This window comes from Lotus japonicus, chromosome 1 (genome assembly GCF_012489685.1).
Source record: "Lotus japonicus ecotype B-129 chromosome 1, LjGifu_v1.2".
Taxonomy (NCBI): domain Eukaryota; kingdom Viridiplantae; phylum Streptophyta; class Magnoliopsida; order Fabales; family Fabaceae; genus Lotus; species Lotus japonicus.
Window position 1 is genome coordinate 36,797,577 of NC_080041.1, and position 10,746 is coordinate 36,808,322.

A 10,746-nucleotide genomic window follows, 5' to 3' on the forward strand; every position below is an offset into this window, starting at 1 on the left:
AGTAATAAATAATTATTTATTCAGCAATATTGTGAAATTTGATGGAAAAATGAGCAGTTTTGATTCGAGTCAAATGTTGTGATTTTGTTCTTTTTCCGTTATCCAATTTGGATCCTACGGGTGAGGATTGTTGCTTATAAAATAAAACGGGTTTGTGGATAGGGAAATTATCAATTTAGGCCCGATTTGTACAGCAAAATGGTAACAATACCCGGATTTATTTGGATCATTTTATGTGAGGATTTTCTCATATTTTTTCACATCATAAACATTCTCATAACCATTTAATACTTATGAAGAGGAAACCATGAGATGATCTTCAATCCATTTTTCTAGTGTTATTCTTTTTTTATCACAAAACATATCACATTTGTTAGTTTTCTTTTTTTTTTTCATATATTTGTTGGAGTGGCGTAGCGGAACGCTAGACTCTTCATAGTCTTAAGAGGCTAAGAGCATAAGTGGTCGTTGACATCATCCACATACATGGGTGAAAAAACCAATCTTTGTTATTATTTTTTTATAAGCAAATGTTAGTTGTTAGAAATGTTAGTAAATTAGTCTCTCCTCCAAGTTCGAACTCGGGACTCTTCACCTTTTATCTCACTCAACTCTTATGTCTCTAACTCTTACCACTTGAGCTATCATCTATATGTATAAAAAAATTACTCTATTTTAATACATTCACATTTATTTTCTTTTTTATGTCATTTTCACTCACTTTGTTTTATATCTCTTTTTTTTCCTTTTCTTTTTGTGAAAGAACACGGTTAAAAACCTCAGCAACAACAAAAACAACTAAAAACACATAAATCTTTTAAAAACGAATACACATAAACACACATCCTATGAATCCTAGAGCTCTAGAGAGGTACTATCAAAGGTTAAAAGGATAATACAACAATTTTGAAAAAAAAACATAAAAAAGGATAATACAACAATTTTGAAAAAAAAAACATAAAAATATTTAAGCCCGCATCCGATAGAGTGGTCAAACTTTGCAAGCGCATTTGCCACTAAATTCTCTTCACAAAAAATATGACCCAAACAAAATTGCCTTTGTCATCTACTAACCTTAGGAACATGCAAAGAAGAGAGTTCACAGAGCAATTGTACATCCCACGTACAAAAACTAATGGCGCAAGATGAATTGGATACAATGAAAACTATATTGAAACCCCTGCCCTTCAAAATCTTCAATCCGGTTTAAATACCCCACATTTCAGTATGTAAACCATAACAAAGCCCTGGGTCTTTTGCAAAGGCAAAGATGAAGGCTCTGAAACAATCTTCAAAACCACAACCAACACTCAACCTTATTAGAGGATGAAGAAAAGGAACCCCCAGAATTGAGTTTAACCCAACACTTCTTAAGAGGGAACCAACGCACCACTAAAATTGTTTGGAGTCACACTAAAATTTCCCCCTTTGCGTGCTTGTGGAGTATCAAAGCTACAAATATGTTCACAACTATATGGTTCTCTCAACTCTAAAATAAAAATCCTTTTGAAATTTGTACTACAAATTTTATGACTCACAAAATATCAATCATATTATCGAACTTCACTTCTAGTATAGTGCCTACAAGTGAACAACACGTGCTAATCTAACAAACACAATAAAGAGTACAAGTAAATTTGGAAATCCCAATTTCAAAAAAAAAAGATGAAATCCTTACATAAGTTCTAAAGATGGAAAAACATAAGATGCCTACAAAAAAAGTAGAATATACTAGTTTTGATTATTGTTGCAACAATGATCGTGAGTTGGTGCTTCTTTGCCACGATGATTGCAAGGATGAAAATTGCAATTTTTTTTTTAATTGAGAAACTGAAACAACAAAGCAGCAGAGGAAAAACAAACAGCAGCAGCACAACTGACCAGAATCCAAAAACACAACCGGCTCAATGGGAGGGGAACTCCATACCCTCAAATCAACCTTCTCTTAAAGACCCATGAGAGCAAGAGCATACGCTATTCGAGTTCCTGGGGACATGTTGAAACCACACCTACCAATCTTGCTCAACCAGAACTCTCGCCTAGCTTTAAGCAACACATGAGTGGAGGTTCTTAGAACCATAGCGGATAGGACTATTATTAACCACCTCCAAATAATCAAACACACAAACAACAAGAGTTTAATTTTGATGCACGGACGGTGTAAAGTTTTTTTACACCGTCAACCAATCAGATTTCAAGGATGTGACATGTCAATTAAAGAAATTGAATGAAAAGAGAGATTTTTTCACATCCTTAAAATCTGATTGGTTGACGGTGTAAAAAAACTTTACACCGTCGGTGCATCAAACTTTTTCTCTTGAAACAATGTGTGAAATTGACTTGAAATGCACAATTCAAATTCATTCCGTATAAATTATTTACTCAAAAGTTAACAAAAGAATGTACTACACTAAATGTAACACTTTCAATGCAGAAAAAAAATGTAACACTTTCAATATCAATTGGTGAAAAAATTGGAGATGTCTTACTTAAAGAAGCCTAAAAGTTTAAGAGGACTAAATGTGCTTTTCCTTATATTTTATATCAAAATTTTAAAGTCTTGATATTTTTAAATTTGTCTAAATAATCCTATTTGAAATGTTTTACAATTAGAAACTAAATGGATTCATTTCCGCTTCCCCATCTAGACTTTTATGAATCCGGGTACGCTTCCGCTTTCTAATCATTTATATGTATGCTCTTGATGATTTGACATAAAAGCACTTTAGTTAAAGATGACTTTGTTCTTCTATCATCTCCTTTTCATCCTAACAGGAAAAACACAAGATGCCTTACAAAAAAAAGTGGAAGTTACTAGTTTTGATTATTGTTGCAACAATGATCGGGAGTTGGTGCTTGTTTCGTCACAATGATTGCAAGGATGAAAATCACAATGATTTTCTTTTGGTAAATTGATAAACTACAACAAAACAACATAGGAAAAACAAACAGCAGCAGCACAACCCGAATCCAGAAACACGACCAGCTCAATTGGAGGGGAGCTCTATACCTTCATATCAACCTTCTCTCAAAGACCCATGACAGCAAGAGCATGCTTTATTCAAGTTCCTAGGGACATGTTGAAACCGCACCTACAAATCTTGCTCAACGAGAACTCTCGCCTTGCAAGATAAGCAGTACATGAGTGGAGGTTCATAGAAACATAGCGGATAAGACTATTAACCACCTCCAAACAGTCAAACACACAAGTTTCCTGAAAATCGCAATGATAGTCGCTAGAAAGAATCACTATGTTATATTATATTTTTTATTCTTTAAAAAGATTTTTTGTTGAAATGATATTCTTTAAAAGGCTTAAATACCCTTTTGATCCCTAAAATTGTAAAGTGAATCAAACCTAATCCCTGTAAATTTTTTACATCAAATTAAATCCCTAAAAATAATTTTTTAATCTAATTGGATCCAAAGTGTGTCTGAGTCTGATGTGTCATGTTTTTTATCCGGTCTGCTTTTCCACGTGACTTATTTATTTATTTTTTAAAATTTAAGTAATGCCACTTGTTCTGATTAATTGTAAATTAATATTAATCCCTAATTAATCCAAAATCAAGAATAAACCCAAAAATTATCATTTTCTTCAACACCTTCATCTTCCTCTTCCTCTTCACATCACCCAAACCCAGAAATTTTAAAAACACTAGACAAAATGATAAAATCCACAATTTCTACTCACTCAATTTTGAACCATGTAAACCTAATTGCTGATATGTGAACAAGATCTGGGAGGAGCTAGAAGGGTATAAGAAGAAGCTTGCCCGTGCTGAAGCAGTATATGGAATCCAAAGAAAAATCTGGACTTGGATAAGTTTAATGCAAAACCAAACCATTAACAGAAAGTAAAAAAGAAAAAGTTGAGATCTTTATGCGGTGAGATATGATACTTGTCGAACAGGATGTGGTGGTGATGCATGCCACCGGCGTTACCACGACCGCCAGGATGCTTCCTGTACTTTCCGATATGGCCGTGACCGGCGCTCGCGTGGCCGCGCTTCTTCCTGTTCTTCTTGAAACGGGTCGTCATATCTCTGCTTTCTCCTCCCTCTGGTTTCGCCTTGCTTCTCCTTCAAACCCTCCCTCTTTCCCTCATCCTCAAGCTCCCCCTCTCCACCTACTGTCTCCTTCGCGATTCACTCATCAGCAAGATCGAATCGGAGCAAGCTTCAATCTTTGACCTGAATCTCCACTTCAGATCAACTCCGATCTGCATCTAGATCCGATAGTGGGTGATGGGTTCTGATTCACGGTTCACCTCCTTTTTCCTGGATATCTTCATTTTCTCAGAAGATTAGATTAGGTTAAAGGTTAAGATATGAGTTGGAATAAAAAAGGAATAACTATTAATTAGATTTTAAAAAAATAAAAAAAAATCCATGTGGAATAGCTGACAGGAAAAAAACATGACACATCAGACTGAACCCACCACCAGGATCCAATTAGATTAAAAAAATAATTTTATGGACCCAATTTGATGTGAAAATTTTACAAGGATCAAGTTTGATTCCCTTTACAATTTCAGGGGCCAAAAAAGTATTTAAGCCTCTTTAAAAAGATGATATTGAAAGAATGTGTGAAATTGATTTGAAATGCACAATTCAAATTCATTCCGTACTAATTATTTAAAGTTAACAAAAGAATACACTACACTAAATGTAACACTTTCAATATCAATTGGTGAAAAAATTGGAGATGTCTTACTTAAAGAAGCCTAAAAGTTTAAGAGGACTAAATGTGCTTTTCCTTATATTTTATATCAAAATTAATATTTTTAAATTTGACTAAATAATTCTATTTGAAATGTTTTACAATTAGAACGCCTTTGATTTTTCTTAAATGAGTTATATGTTGCATTTTCAGTAAATGCCTTTTCTGGTCAATCATTCATATTAAAATAGAACAAACTAATCTTACAAGGTCATATTCAAGCTATTAATCAAAATGCAATAAGATGCGTCATCAAAATTACTACCCATATGAGTATAAATCTATGTATGCTCATGATTTAAAACATAGGCATAGACACCAATGTTATAATACCCTACCCGAAGCTGACGAATTGCAATCTCTATACATCATATAAGATATTCTTATATCTTCAAGAAAGCACACTGAAATAGCATTAGGAAGGCAAAGGCTACCATCAATCATCACTTTACCATTCAAAGATAAATAAATTTAGCAGATAATAGCTAGGATAACTACACACTGGCAAACTAGAAATTAAATACAAAATCAGCATTAATCTCATTTCCTGCAGCAAAATTGTTTCTAAGCTGAAGAGGCAAATGATTTTACAATAGCCAACTACAGTAAATGCATTCTCTCAACATAAGAGTGCAGCAGCCATTGATTAAGAGGCTCCCCACATCCCACAAAACAACCTGAATTGCCGTTTTCAGTGAAGAATGGGAAACTGAATACCTGCAGCAGTTCTTGCACTGCCTGTCTCACAAGAGAGGTTCCAGTCACCCTGCTCCGGCGACCCCACCCGGTCACAATATCAATCCGGCTCGGGCCGACACCGGACATGAGCATCTGCTTTCGAAACAAAGCAAGTGTCCTAGACAATGCTGTCACAGCAGTTCCATCAGACATCACATGAAGATTTATGAGCCAATAACAGGAACTTTTCTCCTTGACCGCATCTGGATACACATTTCTTTGTGCAGCTACCTCCCAAACTGAACCAGCCTCTTCCTTGAGCCCAGATTTGTGAAGAAAATCCACCACTGCATCTACAAGCCCTCTTTTGCCCTCCCTTTCCTCAGAATGCATCAGGTCCAAGAATTTGTTTACATGATCCCTCACATTTTGGCCATCAGGCCCTGCTGCTGGCATGGACAGTAAAAAAGCATGCGCAGGATGGCCAGTAACTCCCATGAGCTCACCACAAAATCCCATATCATATGGTGACTGTGCATCTGTACAACAGCTGAGAAGTAAAGTATAAGTCTGCAAAGAAGGCCTGAGGCCAAGAGCCACCATGCTTTGGAGAAGATTATATGCATCTGCCAATCGATACATCCTAAGAAATGTGCTGAGAAGGGAATTGCAGGTTGGTACATTTGGAAGCAAACCAGCATTAATCATTTCCTGATACCATTCCCAAGCCTTCTCAACATTACCAGCCTTTCCCCACATGTCTACCAGAAGACCGTAAACAGGTTCATCCGGAACCCAATTTTTCCGCTTCATTTCAACAAAGACTGCTTCAGCTTCCTCAAGATATCCACAGTGACCAAGCACCTCCATTACAATATTATAAGTAACTTTGTCAGGTTTAAATCCTGCATTCTGCATGTCATGATACAGCTTCAATGATGCCTGATAGTTCCTAGCTTTAGCTTGCAAAGCAATCATGATATTGTAGGTAACAATATTAGGAACACAACCATGATCGACCATCTCACAAAATAGCCTGTGGGCAGCAGCTAAATTACCAGATTTTCCAAGACAGTTGATTATTACGCTGTAAGTAAATGTGTCAGGAGTAAGGCCAACTTCTAGCATTCTTTCATACATCGACATGGCAACATCAAGAAATCCAGCTTTTGCATGGATATCAATGAGCGTGCAGTAAGTGACACGATCAGGCTCACATCCCACCTCCTGCATTTGATTGAAGACATTCAGTGCTTCTTTTAGGTAGTTTGCACGGCCATAGCTGTGAATTAGACGATTATAGGTTACAACATTAGGCTGGCATCCATCATTCACCATCTGCTCTAGCAATTTGTTTATTGCGCCAAACTCTCTTGCACGGCCCAGGATACCAACCATCGTGGTATAAGTATGCTCATCATGCCAGAAGCCTTGTTGTCGCCTTAACCAGTAAAAGAAGCTTAGGGCAACTGAATGGTCCTGAAGCTGCTTTAGGATTTGGTTAGCTCGATATGCATCTATTGAAAAATTCAGGTCATAAAGAGCCTTCTCCGTAGCAGGACCCCACTTTAACTGTTGCAGTATATCTTTAATTGTTTCAACAACATGCCCTGTGTTTGTAAAATGCCTGTTTGTTTGAGCAATTCCAGCTGGCATTTTCATATCCCTGGGGTGTCTATTGAAGCTTTCCTTGAATGAGCCCGACTTCTGTGAATTTAAAGTTTGCGTGTTGGAACCATCATTTGTCACAAAGTGGTTTGAATGAGTTCTTGTTCTCTGTGGCAAGGCTCTGCAGTCATTATTATTTAAAGGAATATTTGGAGCCACTCTTGATTTCTCTTTCCCTGAAGAAGCAACATGCTTAAAGCTTTTACCTAGGTTTGGTTTATCAACTTTTCCCTTTGCACCATGATAACTACTTGCAGCTTTTGACGGCCCTGGATGTGTAGAAGGAGGTGGTTTAGGATGAACACTGGTAAAATCTTCCTTTCTAATTTGTTTCACGCTCGCAGGTCTGATGTTGGGCAGGGCTCTGGCCGCATCAACCACATAATTTTTAGAGTGGCTAAGTATTCCCATCCCATCTGATGAAGGAAACTTATTATTAACAAAGTCAGAAAGAAAATTGACAGCTGCAATACCTGCCCTATAAAATTGTTCAGAATCAAGAGGAGATGAGTGCACAGCATGGTTCTGGACACCATCAACAACACATGCATATGTTACAGTATCTGATTTACTTGATGGACCTAAAGTAGACCTGACTTGTACAAGAGCAGATGATTGATCAACACTCTCAGCCTTGCGGATACATGGCGCATTTGCTGAACTTGCCGAGTTTCCTGAAACCAGGGTTCCTTTCACTTGAGATGTGGTCTTGGATACTAAGGAAGATGGCTTCTGTACAAGTAAATCTTCATTTTTCCTCCTCTGTCTTCTTGATACACATGTTTCATCCTCAGGACAAGTGCATGAATTTCCTTCAGCTCCATTACATCGTGAACCACTGAGGAAAAAGCTCCTAGCAGTGCTTGAAAGGGAACTGATCTGCTTTCCTCGTAACATATTCTGCAAATACAGTTCAACAGTTCATAATCATTAAACTCCTGACACAAAATTGAAAGAGGTAGGCATCAGCAGAAAGAGGCCAATTTTCCAGGAACTTTCTGTACATAAGAAGCTCATCATGGCCGCAAATAAACAACATATAATCAGAATGCAAATGCAAGCATCAACCCGACTCGAAATCACTCACGGCGCTAGTGTTTTTATGACAAAATACCATCAGTTGTAAAGTTACATTTGGACGAAAGAGCAGTGCCAAGAGCCAAAACAACACTTTGACATAACAGAGCTAACACAAACTTTAAGCATGTGTTCATCATAATTATCAACAAAAGCCACAAATATAAAAAGAATATTTCACAAAAAAGAAGAAAATATTGCTGCAATCTCATGTCAGCCATAAAGTCACAACCAGCAGAGTACTGACAGGTGTCTTATATCCTTTTCACACCAAATAGAATCAGCTACATAGATTCATCAACCCTATCATGAATCTTTGTAGTGAAACCAAAAGGGTGGACACGGGTAGCTGACTCAAACCATTCAAATTCAGCAATTCCACACATATAACAAAGCCACAGATAATGATCACGGTTGTGATTAAATAACCCATAATTACAGCCTATACAGCTAGAATTGAAAAAAAAAACATGATTTTGCAATCTTGGTAATGAACCATGATTTAAACTTTAGAAATGAAACCTCTCTGAAACCCTTTTGATAAATCAATAACCTTGGTCCGTAATGCTACTAACTCACCATAAACTCTGAAACTTTAAAAAATTTACTGCATATAAAACACACACTGAACTATAACAAAAAATCCAATTTTCCACACACCGATCTAAAAACCATGCCTGAAATGAACCTCGGAATAACAAAGCGACACAATTTTCATTAACAGACCCAAACAAACCAATGTAGCAGCATCGTGAAGTAAAGATTGGTGTCTAAAACATGAAAAGTGAAGAGGAATCAGGAAGAAAGGTACCTGCATCGTTCAGCAGTTTTACGGAACCATAGAAGAGCTGAGAGAGGCGGAGGAAAGCGGAAGGTGGTGGTGGTGATGGTGGCGGCGGGTTTGGTGAGTGGCGTCAAAGGGCAAAGTGTTTCCAAGCAAGTTGGGAAGAGAAGCAGCTATATATTATGAGGTTAGCCCTGATATCACTGCCTCTTTTTCTTACCCTTTTTTTTTAAATAATGAAAATAAGTATAAGTATAAGACGCGTGTAATGACTTGTGGCTCACGACTGATCATAAAGTTTCCATACATAATAGGAGAATTGTGGATACTTTTTCCAACACAAATTTGTTAACCTAATGTGTGATTTAATTTAATGGTGACAGGATCAGGGGTTTAATGTGAAGGTATCACAAGATCATTTTGGCCCAAACTACTTGGTGTAGGTACAAGTGTCTCACATTCGATGGTTTTTTTCTAAAAAAAAATTAGGCTTAATTGCACATTTGGTCCCAACTTTGCCCTTCCTGCGAAAATTGTCTCCTAATATGAAATTAGCAAAAATCGTCCTCGAAGTTTACACCCCACCGTTGTCTTCCTGCGAGAATCGTCCCCAAAAGAACGGTTTTTGCTAATTTCGTAGTTGGGGAACGATTTTCACAGAAAGACAAAATTAGAGGAACCAAATGTGCAATTAACCCAATGATTTAATAGTGTTGCTCTATTACCCTTATGTCATATCTATATATACTAGAAATTAAACTCGTGCGTTGCACGGGTTCGTTTTTATTTGTATTTTTTAATTGTAATATTTAAATTTGCAGAAAGGTAAGAAAGTTATTATTTTGAGGAATATTTAGAATATATGTATAATTAAATATAATTGAGTTATGATATTCTCACACTTTCTTTCTCTAATAAGGGAAAAAATGATCAAACAGGTAGATTTCTTTTTTTTTGCTTCATCGGAAGAAAAAATAAGTAGATTTCTATTGAGATTGAAATGAGAGTAGTTTTTTTTTATATAAAAGAAATTTAATTACTTAATTAGATTAGTATTGAAATGAACGTGACAGTCTACTATTTTTTTTTTCTAATATTGATTTAGTCGTTGCAATGATGTTATCAATTGTGCTAATTTTTTTTATCAAGATTGATGTGGTTGTTTACCATTGCTGGTGGCATAGAAGTTCTTTTAAAATCACTTTCACGAACATAAAAATAGATTCTATCTAACTGCAGGATGGACGTCATTTGTTCCCTTTGAATGATTAAGTTGCTATTTTTTCCATAATATGACAATATTGAGGAGTGAAAGATTCCTATTTCTTATCAAGAATATAATGAGTACTACATTTTACACTTATTTTTCTAGTGCAGTATATAAATTTATGTGGCTCACATAGAAATGATGATATATTTGTATGATTTCAATGGAATGAGAAGAATTGTTTAGTAAATTACCATATATGTGAAACTCACAGTTTTATTTTCCAATCATCTGCAACGGGGATATATCACTAAGTAATGTGTGCTTCTTGTTGTTGTTGATGATCTTTCTCCTGCAATAAAGAAATAAGAATGAGTAATTTAAAAAAGCAATTTTGAAATTAACTAAAATAATTAAAAATGGCATACTTGTTGAAGTAGTTAGAGACAATTGTCATTTTTTTCTCACCAGCAGCTGAAGTCTAAGAAATATGAATAATTTGAGTTTGTGAGTGATTTCACCGGTTTGTTTATATAGAGATATAATAGATGCATGGTTCAATATAATACATTTCATTTTTTATTTATTTAATGTAGATAGTTGAATAGCC

General features: G+C 36.0%; 1 protein-coding gene across 1 annotated transcript; it reads right to left on the reverse strand.

Moving 5' to 3' along the window:
* Nucleotides 1-5,153: 5,153 nt before the first annotated feature.
* Nucleotides 5,154-9,137, reverse strand: LOC130734596 (pentatricopeptide repeat-containing protein At1g18900-like). Its single transcript, XM_057587083.1, has 2 exons — nt 8,957-9,137; nt 5,154-7,968 (listed from the first exon to the last, which is right to left on the reverse strand). The coding sequence occupies exons 1-2, from the start codon at nt 8,960-8,962 to the stop codon at nt 5,323-5,325; spliced, it is 2,652 nt and encodes an 883-aa protein (XP_057443066.1). The 5' UTR covers nt 8,963-9,137; the 3' UTR covers nt 5,154-5,322.
* Between the last annotated feature and the right edge of the window lie 1,609 nt (nt 9,138-10,746).